The sequence below is a fragment of the Nerophis ophidion genome, linkage group LG06 (assembly GCF_033978795.1).
Source record: "Nerophis ophidion isolate RoL-2023_Sa linkage group LG06, RoL_Noph_v1.0, whole genome shotgun sequence".
Taxonomy (NCBI): Eukaryota; Metazoa; Chordata; class Actinopteri; order Syngnathiformes; family Syngnathidae; genus Nerophis; species Nerophis ophidion.
Genome location: NC_084616.1, coordinates 60,558,927 through 60,578,025, shown reverse-complemented (window position 1 = coordinate 60,578,025; position 19,099 = coordinate 60,558,927). Strand labels below are relative to the sequence as shown.

Sequence of the window (19,099 nt, the reverse complement as noted above, 5' to 3'; positions counted from 1 at the left end):
ATTTTGGAGATCTGTGTTGCTGAATCCTTTGCAATTTGTTCAGTTAATATTGGAGAAGTCAAAGTAGAAAGATGGAATTGGGAAGCTTTAGCCTTTAGCCACACAAACACACGGTGATTCCTTGTTTAAAATTCACAGAGGTGAAACTTTACTATGGATCACACCGAACATGGATCTCAACCGAATGTCAACCAGCAGGTTTCGGTGAGAAAATTGTGGTAAAAAGTCGCTTCTTACCAGAGATTAGCTGAGCTTGTGCCACCCATAAAGCTGCCGTCGACTTCCCTGAGACACTGCGCGTCAACACACCTGTGGACACAAACATCTGACTATCAGGTACTGTTAAACTCATTAAAACACTAGCGACACAATAGAAAGATAAGGGATTTCCCAGAATTAGCCTAGTAAATGTGTCTAAAATCTGAATCCGTCCCAATGCAATCACATTTTTTTTTTCTAGTCCGACGCTATCAATATCCTCAAACACAAATCTTTCATCCTCGCTCAAATTAATGGGGAAATTGTCGTTTTCTCGGTCCGAATAGCTGTTTTTGTTGGAGGCTCCCATTAAAAACCATGTGAAGATGTGAGGAGCATCAACATGTGATGTCATCGTCTGTGACTTCCGGTAAAGGCAGGGCTTTTCTGTTAAAAAGCAAAAGTTGCAAACTTTATCGTGGATGTTCTCTACTAAATCCTTTCAGCAAAAAATATGGCAATATCGCGAAATGATCAAGTATGACACATAGAATGGACCTGCTATCCCCGTTTAAATAAGAAAATCTCATTTCAGTAGGCCTTTAAAGCCCTATTATGAAGCCCTATAATAAAGCAAGGGGGGGAGAGAGCGTGGTGGGGGTGGGGGGTAGAATATGTCAGAAGTAATTGAACAACGGCAGCATCCTTGGCAGCCAATCCTCAGAAGCTGGGCTGAGGAGAGAAAGTGATGAGTGAGTGAGTGAGTGAGTGAGTGAGTGAGAGAGAGGCTGGTCATATCTAAAAAGGACGAGAAAGAGGAGGCGTCATCGCGCGCTGTGCTTCGTTTTGGTGATTGCACCTGAACGCACCACAGTAACACCACCGTGGGTGAGAGCGCTGTAATAATAATACTAGTAATAATAAAACGAAAAAGAACAAGGAGAAGAATACTAGTCTATGTAACGGCGGTGTAGTGATTCGTTACCGGCAATGAAGTCCAGCTCGACTTTCCTCCCAGCAGACTCTTGTGAGCGAACAGACGCTGCTGCACTTTGAGGAAGTCACGCAGCGTGTCGACCATGCGTCTGTCACCAGGTCGTCAGATTGGGTGATTTTCTTATTTCTTTTCAATACTCTGAAGAGGATAAAGCCCTCGCGGTGGTTGCAGTAAAGCCAACTCGACACAGCTCGGACGACCCCCTCCCCCCCAAAAAAAAAAAAAAATGCCCGTGGAACGTGACAGTCGGGTCCGTGCGTGGAATGTCTGCATCTTCGTTTTACTTTGTTCAACTCTGAACTGCGGGATAAGTGAAGTTGGAGGCTCCCATCAAAGCATCCCTCCTTCCGTGTGAGTACATGTTCTTTTCGTGTATACAAAGTTGACTTATTGATGTGCATGTGATATTTATACTATTTATGGTTATATACACACAGGGTGAAGCTGTGGGCTTCTGCATTTGGTGGGGAGATGAAGTCCATCTCTGCCAAGTACTCTGGCTCCCAGCTGCTGCAGAAGGTTAGTTGACTTCATCTATACCAGGGGTGTCAAACTCAAATACAGAGTGGGCGAACATTTAAAACTGAACAAAGCCACGGGCCAAGGTTGAACAAATTAACCTTGTAATAGGGACCCAAACAAGTTTTGCATTGAATATTGAACAAGTAAGGCTTCTATTACTTAATAGTGACATGCAAAATGCAGTTTCAAATAATAACAATTAAAAATATCAATGGCATATCAAATAAAATGTAAATAAACATAGAATGCCTCTTTTCTACTTGCAGCCTTCTGTGGTAAATATCAAAATAAACTTGTTCCACAGGCTAATAATATCCATCCATCCATCCATCCATTTTCTACCGCTTATTCCCTTTCGGGGTCGCGGGGGGCGCTGGCGCCTATCTCAGCTACAATCGGGCGGAAGGCGGGGTACACCCTGGACAAGTCGCCACCTCATCGCAGAGGCTAATAATACATTTGAAAATAAAATAACTATAATGAATGAATCAAAAATTCAAGCTTTGAAGTAGCAAGAGTAAGTGCATGAATAAAACGTTAATTATTGCTCAGTTTGCTACACTGATTTGCTTTAACACTGAATATGGAACAAGCAATGCTTAGGGCAAAATCAACTTTCAAAAAAAAAAAAAAATGTACTTTGAATATTGTTCAAATAAAAAAAATGTATACCTCTTTTCTATTTGAAAACTTCTGAGGTAAATATCAACATTAACTTTGTCCACAGGGTAATAAATTTGAAAATAAAATAACAATGAGGTGGGCGGGGTTGGGGGTTGTTGGGTTTGGTGGTAGCGGGGGTGTATATTGTAGCTTCCCGGAAGAGTTAGTGCTGCAAGGAGTTCTGGGTATTTGTTCTGTTGTGTTTATGTTGTGTTGCGGTGCCGATGTTCTCCCGAAATGTGTTTGTCATTCTTGTTTGGTGTGTGTTCACAGTGTGGCGCGTATTTGTAACAGTGTTAAAGTTATTTATACGGCCACCCTCAGTGTGACCTGTATGGCTGTTGACCAAGTGTGAATGCATTCACTTACGTGTGCTTACGAGCTTCTTACATTATGTGACTGGGTCAGCACGCTGTTTGTATGAAGGAAAAGCGGACGTGACGCCCCCAGTATTGTTGACCGGGTGGAAATCGAGAGAAATTCGGGAAAATGGTTGTCCCGGGAGATTTTCGGGAGTCGCACTGAACTTCAGGAGTCTCCCGGGAAAATCGGGAGGGTTGGCAAGTATGAGTATTAGGGGTGAATGTGGTGTTACAGCAGCACCGGCTGTATAGTACTGGCGGGCCAGCTCTAATGTTTATTTGATATTGCCTCAAGGGCCGAATGAAATTACACGGCGGGCCAAATTTGTCCCGCGGGCCAGAGTTTGACACCCATGATCTATACCATGGGTGTCAATGTGTAATTTCATTTGGCCCTTGAGGCAATTTCAAATTAACATTAGAGCGGGCCCGTCGGTACTATAACACAGCATTCGCCGCTAATACTCATACTTGCCAATCCTCCCGATTTTCCCGGGTGACTCCCGAAGTTCAGTGCCACTCCCGAAAATCCCCCTTGGCAACCGTTCTCCCGACTTACTCCGCCCGGATAACAATATTGGGGGCGAGCCTGAAAGGCACCTTTAACCTGCCGTCACGTCCGCTTTTCCTCCATACAAACAGCGTGCCGCGTAGTGATGGGATCGGCAGTTCTTTTGACTGTACTGAATCACTAGAATCAGTTCTTTAAATTGATTCGTTCACCGAATCACTTGCAGCAGTTCTGTGTGCAGGTCGGCGAATCATGAGTCAGTCAGTAACAGCTTCCCCAGCGGCAGAGTGTGTGAATCTGACAAGATAATAAAAATGTATTTAAAAATTCGCTACAAATATTATTTTCTTTTTTTCCTTCTTCTTTTTTTGTGTCCTCTCCATGAGGTGTCCATGACATTTTAAAATGGATCAGAAAACAAACAAACAAAAAAAAAGTTTTTTAAAGTGGTAAAAATTACATCCAAATTTACAAATGGTATTATTATTTTTACATTTTAACATTTGACTCAACGACAAAATTGAAATATATTCATAAATGTGTTTGAAATGCAATTATTTTCTGCATTATCACATTATATTTATTTTAACAATTCATAGTGGATTTGACAAGATAGAAAAAACGATTCTAAAATGTGTTACAAGTTTTCTTTTTTCACATTATATTTTATTATTTTAACATGTAATATTTCTAACAAAACATACATGTATTAAAAATGTAATAAAAATCACTCTTCCTTTTATATCACATCCAATGTGTTTTTTTTTTTTAAACAATCATGATCACTCTAATAGCGGTATATAATAAACACGATATGAAAAATAGAATAAAAAAATGTGTGCAGGTCGGCGAATCATGAGTCAGTCAGTAACAGCTTCCCCAGCAGCAGATCTCGCTGTGTGTCAGTTCGCGAACGACACAAGCCCTCAGCACCCAATGAACAAAGTGACTGAACGAGATCCTCAATGTGACGTCATCCTCCGCGACACAGTCAGTTCCCTGTGTCAGTACGTTCGCGAACATGATTCACATGATTCACAGGATTCACGTCGCGACACAGTCAGTTCCCTGTGTCAGTACGTTCGCGAACGTGAATCACGTGATTCTCGGTATTCACGTTGCGTCAGTACGTTCGCGAACGTGATTCACGGGATTCACGGGATTCACGTCGCGACACATTTAGTTCCCTGTGTTAGTATATTCGCGAACGTGAATCACGTGATTCTCGGGATTCACGTCGCGACACAGTCAGTTTCCTGCGTCAGTACGTTCGCGAACGTGATTCACATGATTCGCGCGAGTTCCACTCATACCGGCATTGTCGCGGCGGAGCTCAACTGAACTGAGAGAGGAACGAATCAGTTCATGAAGTGATTCGGTTCAGTACGTTCACTCAAAAGATTTGTTCGTTTGAACGAATCGTTTGCGATCAAATAATATATGCGGATTCCACAAACACACACAAGTGAATGCAAGGCATACTTGGTCAACAGCCATACAGGTCACACTGAGGGTGGCCGTATAAACAACTTTAACACTGTTACAAATATGCACCACACTGTGAACCCACACCAAACAAAAATGACAAACACATTTCGGGAGAACATCCGCACCGTAACACAACATAAACACAACAGAATAAATACCCAGAACCCCTTGCAGCACTAACTTCCGGGACGCTACAATATACACCCCCCGCTACCACCGCATTGTTATTTTATTTTCAAATTTATTAGCCTGCGGAAAAAGTTAATGTTGATATTTACCTCAGAAGGCTGCAAATAGAAAAGAGGCATTCATTTTTTTATTGGAATTTTATTTAATATACCATTGATGATTTTTCATTAGTTTTTTTAAAGTTGATTTTGCACTATTAAGTTATATAAGCGTTGCATGTTCTATATCCAGTGTTAAAGCGAATCTGTGTAGCAAACTGAGCAACAATTAACGTTTTTATGCATGCACTTTCTCTTGCTACTTCAAAGCTTGAATGTTTGATTCATTCATTATTGTTGTTTTATTTTCAAATGTATTAGTCTATCTGTGTTGGCCCTGCGATGAGGAGGCTACTTGTCCAGAGTGTACCCCGCCTTCCGCCCGATTGTAGCTGAGATAGGCGCCAGCGCCCCCCGCGACTCCGAAAGGGAATAAGCGGTAGAAAATGGATGGATGGATATTAGCCGGGGGAAAAGGTTCATTTTGATGTGTCCCTCAAAAGCTTGCAAATAGAAAAGAGGCATTCAATTTTTATTTAGATTTTTTTTTATATGCCATTTATATTTGTTATCATTATTATTATTTGAACCTTGATGTTGCATGTCACTATAAAGTTATAAGCCTTGCTTGTTCAATATTCAATGCAAAACTTGTTTGGGTCCCTATTAAAAGGTTAATTTGTTCAACCTTGGCCCGCCGCTTTGTTCAGTTTTAAATTTTGGCCCACTCTGTATTTGACTTTGACACCCCTGATCTATACTGAGATCACAATTGTATTAAAAAGTTAAAGTTAATGTAACAATGATTGTCACACACACACTAGGTATGGTGAAATTTGTCCTCTGCATTTGACCTATCCCCTTGATGGTGGGCAGCAGCGGTGACGCGCCCGGGAATAATTTTTTTAGATCCAACCCCTAGTTCCAACCCTTGATGCTGAGTGCCAAGCAGGGAGGTAATGAGTCACATTTTTATAGTCTTTGGAAAAAAATCCAAATATGAATGTTGGCTTTTAAATATCCACAGTATTGAATTTACTTGGGCTTCACAGTGGCAGAGGGGTTAGTGTGTTTGCCTCACAATACGAAGGTCCTGCAGTCCTGGGTTCAAATCCAGGCTCGGGATCTTTCTGTGTGGAGTTTGCATGTCATCCCCGTGAATGCGTGGGTTCCCTCCGGGTACTCCGGCTTCCTCCCACTTTCAAAGACATGCACCTGGGGATTGGTTGATTGGCAACATTAAATTGCCCCTGAGTGTGTGAATGTTGTCTGTCTATCTGTGTTGGTCCTGCAACTTGTCCAGGGTGTACCCCGCCTTCCGGCCGATTGTAGCTGAGATAGGCACCAGCGCCCCCCGCAACCCCAAAGGGAATAAGCGGTAGGAAATGGATGGATGGATGGATGGATGAATTTACTTGCATGTTTATCATTGAGATTGCAGAGTTACCTTTTTCAAAGAGGCATGCCTCAGTTCTGCTACACTACAAGCATTTTTCGATCTTGAATATTATACAATTATTAAGTCCATGCCAACTTGTATTGAAGGTTGTTGGATGATTCAGGTGTATGGTGAAAGTATTTGTACCTATGTGACGGATGAGAGATGTTCAAAAACTGAATGATGGCTGTGTAAGACCACGGCAAATGTTAAAGGGGACCTTTAATGATTTTAATCTTTTTGTGGTCTGATCAGTGTTTTTCAACCTTTTCTGAGCCAATGCACATTTTTTTCATTAAAAAAAATCCCCAGGCACACAATCAGCAGAAATCATTGAAGAATGAAACTCAGCAGCCAATATTGACAATTAAAAAGTTGTTCTCGCAATTGTTGAATATGACTTTAAACCATAACCATGCAAGCATCAATATAACTCTTGTCTCAAAGTAGGTGTACTGTCACCACCTGTCACATCACGTCATGACTTATCTTGAGTTTTTTGGTATTTTCCTGTGTGTGTCGTGTTGTAGTTCTTGTCTTGCGTTCCAATTTCGGTGGCTTTTCCTGTTTTGTTGATATTTTCCTGTAGCAGTTTCATGTCTTCCTTTGAAGTCTATTCCTTGAACCACAATCAAGACTATTTAAGTTGTGCGGATGCTATCCTTCTTTGTGGGGATATTGTTGATTGTCATATACGGATGTACTTTGTGGACGCCGTCTGCTCCACGTGCTATAAGTCTTTGCTGTCGTCCAGCATTCTGTTTTTGTTTACTTTGCAGCCAGCTAAGCTTCAATGTCTTTTCTTAGCGGCAGTCACCTTTTGTTTATTTTTGGTTTAAGCACAAGATGCCTTTTTACCTGCATGCTGCCTACTGCTGTCGTCTGCATATTGTGATCATGACAAACCATGTTCCCGACATCTACAAAGCAAATAGCTACCTGCTGCCACCTACTGATATGGAAGAGTATTACATGGTTACTCTGCCGAGAAAGGACCGACACTCACGTACCGCACATCATTTGCGGATTATAATTACTGGTGTGCAAAAAAAGTTTTTTAACCCAATTAGGTGAAATTACATGATCTCACATGGCACACCAGACTATATCTCACGGTACACGTGCCACAGCACAGTGGTTGAAAAACCCTGGTCTAGATGTATTGGATATGCTTTCGTGTTTGTTTTGTGTACATTTTGCTCCACGGTCACATTTATAACCCCATTTGGAAGTCTGTTTGCAAACAGTTGGTGTGATGAGGCGCTCCTTTAGTTGCAAGTGAAACACCCCCTTTTCAAAAGCATTATAATGTGTCTTTTGAAATTGTACACTGTTAAAAACACTATCGATTTATCAATCAATCAATCAATGTTTACTTATATAGCCCTAAATCACTAGTGTCTCAAAGGGCTGCACAAACCACCACGACATCCTCGGTAGGCCCACATAAGGGCAAGGAAAACTCACACCCAGTGGGACATTGGTGACAATAATGACCCAGTGGGACGTCGGTGACAATGATGACTATGAGAACCTTAGAGAGGAGGAAAGCAATGGATGTCAGGCGGATCTAACAGGATACTGTGAAAGTTCAATCCACAATGGATACAACACAGTCGCGAGAGTCCAGTCCAAAGAGGATCCAAGACACAGCAGCGAGAGTCCCGTTCACAGCGGAGCCAGCAGGAAACCATCCCAAGCGTAGGCGGACCAGCGGCGCAGAGATGTCCCCAGCCGATACACAGGCGAGCAGTACATGGCCACCGGATCGGACCGGACCCCCTCCACACGGGAGAGTGGGACATAGAAGAAAAAGAAAAGAAACGGCAGATCAACTGGTCTAAAAAGGGAGTTTTTATACTTTACACTACCTCATTTATAGCCCTAAGCATCTCCAAACATTTAAGTGGTATACTATAAATGTAACCCTGACTTTTGCATCATTTCACTGTAAACATTTTCATAGTAAATTCACAGCGAATTGGCGGCTAATAATTGCATTACCTACATAGAAATATTAACAGTAATTTACTGTGGAATATCTATAAGAGCAGCACGATAGACAGGGGTTTGTGCATGTGTCTCACAATACGAAGGTCCTGGGTTCGATCCCCAGGCTGAGGGTCTTTCTGTTAGGAGTTTGCATGTTCTCACCGTGACTGTGTGGGTTCCCCCCGGGTACTCCGGCTTCCTCCTACCTCCCAAAGACATGATTGGCAACACTAAAGTGTCCCTAGTGTGTGAATGTGAGTGTGAATGTTGTCTGTCTATCTGTGTTGGTCCTGCGATGAGGTGGCGACTTGTCCAGGGTGTACCTCGCCTACCGCCCGAATGCAGCTGAGATTGGCTCCAGCACCCCCCGCAACACCAAAAGGGACAAGCGGTAGAAAATGAATAGATGGATGGATGGATGGATGGATGTTTATATCAATTTACTGTAACTGCAGAGCTGTTATTTTATGAATAGTTAGAATAACGTTAGAAATAAATGCTGTAACTTCAAAATTGTAATTTCATACTTTGTTATTCTCTTGTTTTAACAGCATTCTGCCACTTACCGTACAAGAGTGTATGACAAAGTCTATGGAACGCCACAAGACACAAATCAATTTGAAATTACAGTAATTTGTTGTATTATTGCAGAAGAGTATTGTACAAGTCGCTGTCTTGTGGTTCCACAGATATGTACATCAAAGCATCCAAGCGTACAGAGTTGACAACAGGTTGTAATGTTTTTCAACACAACCATCAAATAATGTACTTTCGTTCAGGACTTTCCAGTCTCTCTCCAAATTTACTCCTCCTCCTGCACCCGGCCGCTCACTGTTAAAGACAACAGATGATTAGCTTAACACGTACCATCTGTGCGATCTAATCATCTGCCAGCTGTGTCTCTCCGTCAGCACATGCCACGTTATGGGTTAGGGTTAGGTATGATGGCGCTCTGTTTTCAGCACCATGGACAGAGGCGATGACCTTAACTCCTGCAAGCGCGCTGATCACAATCCCCTATGATTACAGTATTTTACTGTGACTTAACAGTTAATTGCTTTAAATTATAAGGATATCCTGATTTTCACAGTCATTTGTTGTAACGATACAGTAAATTTTGATTATAGTTTTTACTGTGAAAAAAAGACTGTTATTTGCTGTGAAATCCTGGTATTTTTTTTAGTTTTGCTAATCACCTATTAATGTTGTTGTAAACTTTGGCTACAGTAAATAAGTATTTGAGTGGCATTTCTTTAAAAAAAATATATATATATTACAGTATACTGTACACATTTCAAAACCACACTTAATTTTTAGTAAAATCCATCAATAAAAAAATCTGAATGTTGTTGAAGTGTTGAGTTTCAGCTTTATTTAAAAAGTTTGACAAAAATATGGCATTTACCATTTAGGAATTAAAGCTAGAGGTACATTATATAGATATCATTATTATAATTTTGAGTGATTCAACTGATATAATTGTAAATTTATTAATTTTCTCATAATATAATGATGTGCTGAGCTTCATTTACTGCAAATTATCCACATCCACGTGTTGAAACAATAGTTATATTATCAGTGTGTGTTCGGGCACACTCATCCTATACTACTGTACCTGCAGCTGATATATATATATGTATGTATGTATGTATATGTATATATATATATATACATATATATATATACATATATATATATATATAAAGTATGCATTTCAAATTACATGCTGATGTATTTATTGGTTTTTGTGATCCATTGTGATTGATGTATACCAATGGTTCCCAAACTTTTGCAGGCTTGCGCCCCCCCCCCCCCCCGACACATATGGAAACAAACACCTCTTTCTTGATATTTGGTATGCTGCAATTTGAAAAGAGAAAGGTTAAACACAAATGTGTATTTCACAAATAAAACCCTATTTAGTAAACCATTTATTTTTTAGCAGTTTTAACTGTTTCAGCAACATAGAATGGTAAATAAACATTCCACCCGTAACCTTCATTGTCTCACACTTAATATTAAGGGGATGGAGTCTATGCTGTCGGATCTGACCGGGCCAGAGCGGCGTGTGGTAACCGGACCCTAATGCGTCGTCCACTGACTCGTCCTGCTGCACGTGTTGTGTACAAATCGTCAAACAAACGTTCGAACTTCTGACTTCGACTTCGGACTGCCGCCCCCCTACCACCCCCTTCTTCCTCACCGCCCCCCCAGATCTTTCCACCGCCCCCAGGGGGGCGGTACCGCCCACTTTGGGAACCACTGATGTATACTGTAAAGACAAAAGCATAAAGAACTGTCAGTGTCCACATATTTGTGCACCTTACAGTAGCAGGGTTCACAAAACATCAGGACTGACAAAAAATATGTTTAGTATTAAAATTGTGGTTATAATTTGAAGTATTAGGGAAATGTTTTGATGTACCAACTCATTGGTATACATTTTCTGTTCTAAAATATTTGACCAGGAGTGTTTATATCTTTAAGAATAAAATTAAAAACACGGTGGTAAATAAACAGTACATGGAATGACCGGTCACAACATTAGGTATCCCTACCCTCTCTCTGATCAATACAGAGCAGCTTTTATGTCACTGGATGTCACACGTTGGGGAAATTATGCGCATCCCATGATTAGATAAATATAATACTTTATCCTACCTTTTCTTGTTTTTCCTAACTCTCTTTTTCTGTCAGAGTTTAGCGACTAATCCAATTTCGTAGTTGCCCTTCTTGACAAAACCGTGCCGTGTGAAATGTGGACAAATGAACATGAAAGTATACATTTTATAGACATCAGGCAGGAGGGCATTAGACGAGAAGGAAGGACACCACCAACTTCATGTATAGCATTCTCAGTTGAGTCGGCTCAGCAGAGGTGGAGGAGGTACCGACACCGTTTTTGTACAAAGATGGCCACATATGGACGTCCGTCAATCTGTGATGTCACACAAGGCCCACAGTTACAAAAAAGACTCTAAAACACAGCGTTCAGAGGCATCCAAATCAGTGTGCGAGCTCACAACCAAATGCATGAACTTTATGATTTGATGCTTTGGCATTGTTAAACACGGGTATCATAACAACATTTACAAGTCAGAAAAAAGGAACATTATTATATGTCCCTTTTAAGCAGCTCTATAGTGTTCTTTCCAGCTGGAAGGGCTTTTAGGAACTTGCTTAATGCGGGTTTACATGACACGGCACACATTTAAAAGCTTGTTCTGCAATCAATTTGCTTTTTAAAAGGACATTTTGCTTTTTAAAAGGAGCAAATCCAGTCATCGTGGGAATGTATTTTTAATGCAAAATGCACTGTGCTGTAATTCGATTAATTAATTATTAGTAATGTATATGTTATTTCAAAACGTAATGATGTTGCCAAAAACTGTTTTGGACTAAAGGTAGTGTTTGTATGTCCAACATGTTTGATGTGTGGCTTGCTGTCGGATTTGCCATATTTTTTTGGTGTACACTTTCCGGGTTTTTGCATGTACTTTCATAGCTGCGTTGAAAAAATTCCCTGTTTTAACCCTATTGTACACCCTCAAAAAAGTACATTGTTGGCATGTACAAATCCACAAGGTTTTACAAGTAGCCTACTCATTTTGACACATAAAGTACAAAATATGTCCTGAACAGAATAATGGCACTTACATTAAATACGGTCATACAGTCAGCAAACAATAAAGTCAGTCCTTGAAACATTTACTGAAACTGACAGGTTTCTTATTCTTACTGTGCACGCACGCACGCATGCATGCACGCACGCACGCACACACGCACGCACGAGCTAACTGAGGTAAAAGCCATTAAGTTCAGGCTCTTTTACATACAGTACACTGTGGTTACTGTGTCCACACGACCATACAGTTGACTAAACGTTCACGTTCACAGCCACACAGTTAGGCCTATAGCATGGATTTCATCAGCTGCTGATAAGACTGAGTCGTTATCTTTTTGACGGGATAAAAACTGTTCCCCCTTCTCATCTTTTGCCGCCTCCGAAGAGGAGATAACCCTCCACACAGAGCGACGACCTCCTTATGAAATGCAAATGAAGGCCACAGTGTTAACAGAGCTAAAAAGAATGTGAATACCCTGTTGCTGAACATTTGTGTAGTTTAAAACGAACACCATGATATGCCTTATTGGCAAGCATTGCATGCTTCTCACCTGACCCACTGATTGTTGAGCATTATCAGATGTGCACTGGCTCGGACGCAATGGGAGAGTGTCCCGTGTATTGCTGCTTATTGTGTGTCTCATAAGGGCCAGCAGATAATGTGTATGGAAATATGAAGGGAAACAGATACCCTGCAGGCATGTGTGCTTTTAGATATGTAGAAAGAATGAGGAGTATAGATTGCAGAACATAAAAAGTAAGATGGCCGAGGAGACAAACGACTGCTCTTGTGTGTCACTCCAATATTTGGTTATGATTATGATGGCGCGATGGTCGCCATGGTACGGTGTTCTTTGGTGGTTGTTGGGTTTTTCTTAATTTTTGCAGTTTTCTCTCCTCTTTTACCAGATAAGAATTGATAAACACTGGACAGTCGTCTGCCAAACCTTTTTCACCGGTTCTCATTGAACCATAAAGAGATTATTGCCAGAGGAGCAGTAAGTTTATAAGGACTTTGCCAGAGACGGCACAACGGGGAAAACGAGAAGGCATGCTCGTCAAACTAAGGCAACAAGAATTACACATTGCGCTTTCATCCATTCACATAGCGAATGTCCGCTTCCTGGCTAATAAGATGGACGAACTGCTGCTGTTGAACACCAGAAACAGAGTTTTGTAGATCTGCCACACTGTGTTATACTGAAACCTGGCTCAGTGAACACAGCCCAGGTAGCTCACCCAACGCTGGGCAATATGGCTGAAAACCGTATCACGATATAATTTTTTTATATTGGTCTATTTCGATAATAATTGATATTTTTTATGACCTTCGGAAAATATGGACCAGGAGAAAAGTATATTAAATCTAACATTTTATTTCAAATTTAACATTCAAATTTAACAGCCCACTACCTATAATATGGGCTTTCTAAACATCAGATCTTTGTCTCCCAAAACGTTATTAGTCAATGAGGTCATTAGAGACAACAACCTTAACGTCATCGGTCTTAGCGAAACCTGGCTTAAACCAGACGACTTTTTTGCGATAAATGAGGCATCCCCTCCTAACTATACGAATGCGCATATTGCCCGTCACCTCAAAAGGGGAGGGGGTGTCGCACTAATATACAACGAAAACTTTAACTTTAGTCCTAACTTAAATAATAAATATAAATCGTTTGAGGTGCTTTCTATGAAGTCTGCCACACCTCTGCCTCTGTGCCTGGCCGTTATCTACCGCCCCCCAGGGCCCTATTCGGACTTTATTAGTGAATTCTCAGAGTTTGTTGCTGATCTAGTGACGCACGCCGATAATATAATTATAATGGGGGACTTTAATATCCATATGAATACCCCATTGGACCCACCGTGCGTGGCGCTCCAGACTATAATTGATAGCTGTGGTCTTACACAAATAATAAATGAACCGACGCATCGCAGCGGTAATACGATAGACCTAGTGCTTGTCAGAGGTATCACCGTCTCCAAAGTTATGATACTCCCGTATACTAAAGTAATGTCCGATCATTACCTTATAAAATTCGAAGTTCAGACTCATGTTCGGCAAGCTAATAATAATAATAACTGCTATAGCAGCCGCAACATTAATGCTGCCACAACGACGACTCTTGCGGACCTACTGCCCTCGGTAATGGCACCGTTCCCAAAGTATGTGGGCTCTATTGATAACCTCACTAACAACTTTAACAACGCCCTGCGCGAAACCATTGATAGTATAGCACCGCTGAAGTTAAAAAAGGCTCCAAAAAGGCGTACGCCATGGTTTACTGAAGAAACTAGAGCTCAGAAATTATTATGTAGAAAGCTGGAACGCAAATGGCGCACGACTAAACTTGAGGTGCACCATCAAGCATGGAGTGATAGTTTAATAACTTATAAACGCATGCTTACCTTAGCTAAAACTAATTATTACTCAAATCTCATCCGCATTAATAAAAACGATCCAAAATTTTTGTTTAGTACAGTAGCATCGCTAACCCAACAAGGGACTCCTTCCAGTAGCTCCACCCATTCGGCAGATGACTTTATGAAGTTCTTTAATAAGAAAATTGAACTTATTAGAAAGGAGATTAAAGACAATGCGTCCCAGCTACAACGGGGTTATAGTAACACAGATACGATTGTATATACGGCGGATACTGCAAATATCCAAAATAGTTTCTCTCGTTTTGATGAAATAACATTAGAAGGATTGTTACAACGTGTAAATGGAATAAAACAAACAACATGTTTACTTGACCCACTTCCTGGGAAACTTATCAAGGAGCTTTTTGTATTATTAGGTCCATCAGTGCTAAATATTATAAACTTATCACTTTCCTCGGGCACTGTTCCCGTTGCATTCAAAAAAGCGGTTATTCATCCTCTCCTTAAAAGACCTAACCTCGATCCAGACCTCATGGTAAACTACCGACCGGTGTCTCACCTTCCCTTTATTTCGAAAATCCTCGAAAAAATTGTTGCAGAGCAGCTAAATGAGCACTTAGCGTTTAACAATCTATGTGAAACCTTTCAATCCGGTTTCAGGGCAAATCACTCGACTGAGACAGCCCTCGCAAAACTGACTAATGATCTATTGCTAACGATGGACTCTGATGCGTCATCTATGTTGCTGCTCCTCGATCTTAGCGCTGCTTTCGATACCGTCGATCATAATATTTTATTAGAGCGTATCAAAATACGAATTGGTATTTCAGACTCAGCCCTGTCATGGTTTAACTCTTATCTTACTGATAGGATGCAGTGCGTCTCCTATAACAGTGTGACCTCGGACTATGTTAAGGTAACGTGTGGAGTTCCCCAGGGTTCGGTCCTTGGCCCTGTACTCTTCAGCATCTACATGCTGCCGCTAGGTGACGTCATACGCAAATACGGTATTAGCTTTCACTGTTATGCTGATGACACCCAACTTTACATGCCCCTAAAGCTGACCAACACGCCGGACTGTAGTCAGTTGGAAGCGTGTCTTAATGAAATTAAACAATGGATGTCCGCTAACTTTTTGCAACTTAATGCCAAAAAAACGGAAATGCTGATTATCGGTCCTGCTAGACACCGACCTCTATTTAATAATACAACTTTAACATTTGACAACCAAATAATAAAACAAGGTGACTCTGTAAAAAATCTGGGTATTATCTTCGACCCAACTCTCTCCTTTGAGTCACACATTAAAAGCGTTACTAAAACGGCCTTCTTTCATCTCCGTAATATCGCTAAAATTCGCTCCATTTTGTCCACTAAAGACGCCGAGATCATTATCCATGCGTTTGTTACGTCTCGTCTCGATTACTGTAACGTATTATTTTCGGGTCTCCCAATGTCTAGCATTAAAAGATTACAGTTGGTACAAAATGCGGCTGCTAGACTTTTGACAAGAACAAGAAAGTTTGATCATATTACGCCTGTACTGGCTCACCTGCACTGGCTTCCTGTGCATTCAAGATGTGACTTTAAGGTTTTACTACTTACGTATAAAATACTACACGGTCTAGCTCCAGCCTATCTTGCCGATTGTATTGTACCGTATGTCCCGGCAAGAAATCTGCGTTCAAAAGACTCCGGCTTATTAGTGATTCCTAGAGCTCAAAAAAAGTCTGCGGGCTATAGAGCGTTTTCCGTTCGGGCTCCAGTACTCTGGAATGCCCTCCCGGTAACAGTTCGAGATGCTACCTCAGTAGAAGCATTTAAGTCTCATCTTAAAACTCATCTGTATACTCTAGCCTTTAAATAGACCTCCTTTTTAGACCAGTTGATCTGCCGCTTCTTTTCTTTTCTTTCTCCTATGTCCCCCCCTCCCTTGTGGAGGGGGTCCGGTCCGATGACCATGGATGAAGTACTGACTGTCCAGAGTCGAGACCCAGGATGGACCGCTCGTCGGGACCCAGGATGGACCGCTCGCCTGTATCGGTTGGGGACATCTCTACGCTGCTGATCCGCTTGAGATGGTTTCCTGTGGACGGGACTCTCACTGCTGTCTTGGAGCCACTATGGATTGAACTTTCACAGTATCATGTTAGACCCGCTCGACATCCATTGCTTTCGGTCCCCTAGAGGGGGGGGGTTGCCCACATCTGAGGTCCTCTCCAAGGTTTCTCATAGTCAGCATTGTCGCTGGCGTCCCACTGAATGTGAATTCTCCCTGCCCACTGGGTGTGAGTTTTCCTTGCCCTTTTGTGGGTTCTTCCGAGGATGTTGTAGTCGTAATGATTTGTGCAGTCCTTTGAGACATTTGTGATTTGGGGCTATATAAATAAACATTGATTGATTGATTGATTCTTCTGCTTATAATCCCTCAGCTATCAAGGCAGGAAGGAAAGGAAATGTCAAAACAACCATGGAAAACACTGAATCAATGTAAACACAATTGAACCGTTTCGGTACGGGGGTTTCGGTTTGGTTCGGAGGTGTACCGAACGAGTAGACATGCTAGCAGCTAGCAAGTTTAGGACAACATGTTAAAGCCAGAGCTGGAAGACCCTCCTGCCTCGCTAAGATCTCCCGTTTGGGAACACTTTGGCTGCGCGATACAACAATGGATGACGGAGGTTTGCCAAGATTGTTCAGCAGCTGCTTCTGACAACACGTCAAACATTTGTTCCACCTTTCCTGCTTCCGGCTCCCATAGTGTCTCGCTTACGCGCACAATCCTTCAGTCTACCCGGCAGTGGGTCTCCACAGCTCCGGACTCCAGGGTAAATGAAGAGTCCAGCGATTAGCTGCAAATCGTGGCTTTATTGAGGTCTTGCACACAGCCAATCCAACAAAACACTAGCCATTACTGCGGTCTACCGCTCCCTCACCTCGCTCGACCGCACACTCACTGACGTCACATGCCGTCACATATTAAAGGGCCACACACACATACGCTACTCTCATAACACAGTGGTTCTCAACCTTTTTTCAGTGTTGTACCCCCTGTGAACATTTTTTTAATTCAAGTACCCCCTAATCAGAGCAAAGCATTTTTGGTTGAAAAAAACAGATAAAGAAGTAAAATACAGCACTATGTCATCAGTTTGTGATTTATTTAATTGTGTAACCGTGCAAAATATTGGTCATTTGTAGTTGTCTTTCTTGAACTATTTGGAAAAAAAGATATAAAAATAACAAAAACTTGTTGAAAAAGAAACAAGTGATTCAATTATAAATAAAGATTTCTACACATAGAAGTAATCGTCAACTTAAAGTGCCCTCTTTGGGGATTGTAATAGAAATCCATCTGGATTCATGAACTGAATTCTAAACATTTCTTCACTACAAAAGAAATCTTTAACATCAATATTTATGGAACATGTCTACAAAAAACGGCGGGCGGTGTTGATTAGACAAGTTGAAAAACTTATTGGCGTGTTAGCATTTAGTGGTCAATTGTATGTACTGTAGTGTGCAATCTACCAATAAAAGTCCCAATAAATCAATCAAAGAAAACACTTTATATGAAGAAAGGTTTTGTTAAGAAATGATAAATGGGTTGTACTTGTATAGCGCTTTTCTACCTTCAAGGTACTCAAAGCGCTTTGACACTACTTCCACATTTACCCATTCACACACACATTCACACACTGATGGAGGGAGCTGCCATGCAAGGCGCTAACCAGCACCCATCAGGAGCAAGGGTGAAGTGTCTTGCTCAGGACACAACGGACGTGACGAGGTTGGTACTAGGTGGGGATTGAACCATGGACCCTCGGGTTGCGCACGGCCACTCTCTTATTTATTTTTTATTTTATATATGTTATATATGTATAAACCCTGGCAATGGACCCTGTGTGTATACTGTATGTATGTTATGTCATTGTTTACAAATTTGGTAAATGAATAACCAAAAAATTTATTAGTTTTTGTTTTCTTACTGTACCAAAAATGAACCGAATCGTGACCTCTAAACCGAGGTACGTACCGAACCAAACTTTTTGTGTACCGTTACACCCCTAGTAAGTATATATAATATATATACACACACATATATATATATATATATATATATATATATATACGCGTATGTATATATATATATATATATATATATATATGTATATATATATATATATATATATGTATAATATATGTATGTGTGTGTGTGTGTTTGTGTGTATATTAGGGCTGGGCGATATATCGATATACACGATATATCGCGGGTTTATCTCTGTGCGATATAGAAATTGACTATATTGTAATATTTGAGTCGACGTTCTCACGCAGTTGTTTTTAGCTGCGGGCATTACACTACAGGCTCTCCTTGCTCTTTCCTGTGTCTCCGTCTCACAGACAAGCAGGCACACATTTTTACATACAGTACGTCACATACTGTCACGTCATACACATACGCCCTCGTTCAGCAGAGAGGTAGCGGCTTGGCTAACGTTAGCTGTGATGCCAGCGGGTTGTTGCGAGAGAAAGAAGGTGCGAAACTCGTAACAAATGAAGGAAAAAAATAATTCCCAAGAAAAACAGGGGTCCATCGTCTGGCGGTGGTTTGGTTTTAAGCGGGAATATGTCGAAGAGACAACTTTAATTTGTCATGTGTGGGGCACAAGCGTTGCTACCAAAAG

At 41.2% G+C, this 19,099-nt stretch overlaps 1 protein-coding gene across 2 annotated transcripts in view; it reads left to right on the top strand.

The window, feature by feature from the left end:
• Nucleotides 1-988: 988 nt before the first annotated feature.
• cacna2d3a (calcium channel, voltage-dependent, alpha 2/delta subunit 3a) overlaps nt 989-19,099 on the top strand; it is a 308,948-nt gene continuing 290,837 nt past the window's right edge. For both annotated transcript variants that reach the window (XM_061904454.1, XM_061904455.1), the window contains exons 1-2: nt 989-1,546; nt 1,633-1,714. In XM_061904454.1, coding sequence (XP_061760438.1) covers nt 1,422-1,546; nt 1,633-1,714 — 207 coding nt within the window. In that variant the 5' untranslated portion in view covers nt 989-1,421. The remainder of the gene's footprint in view (nt 1,547-1,632; nt 1,715-19,099) is intronic.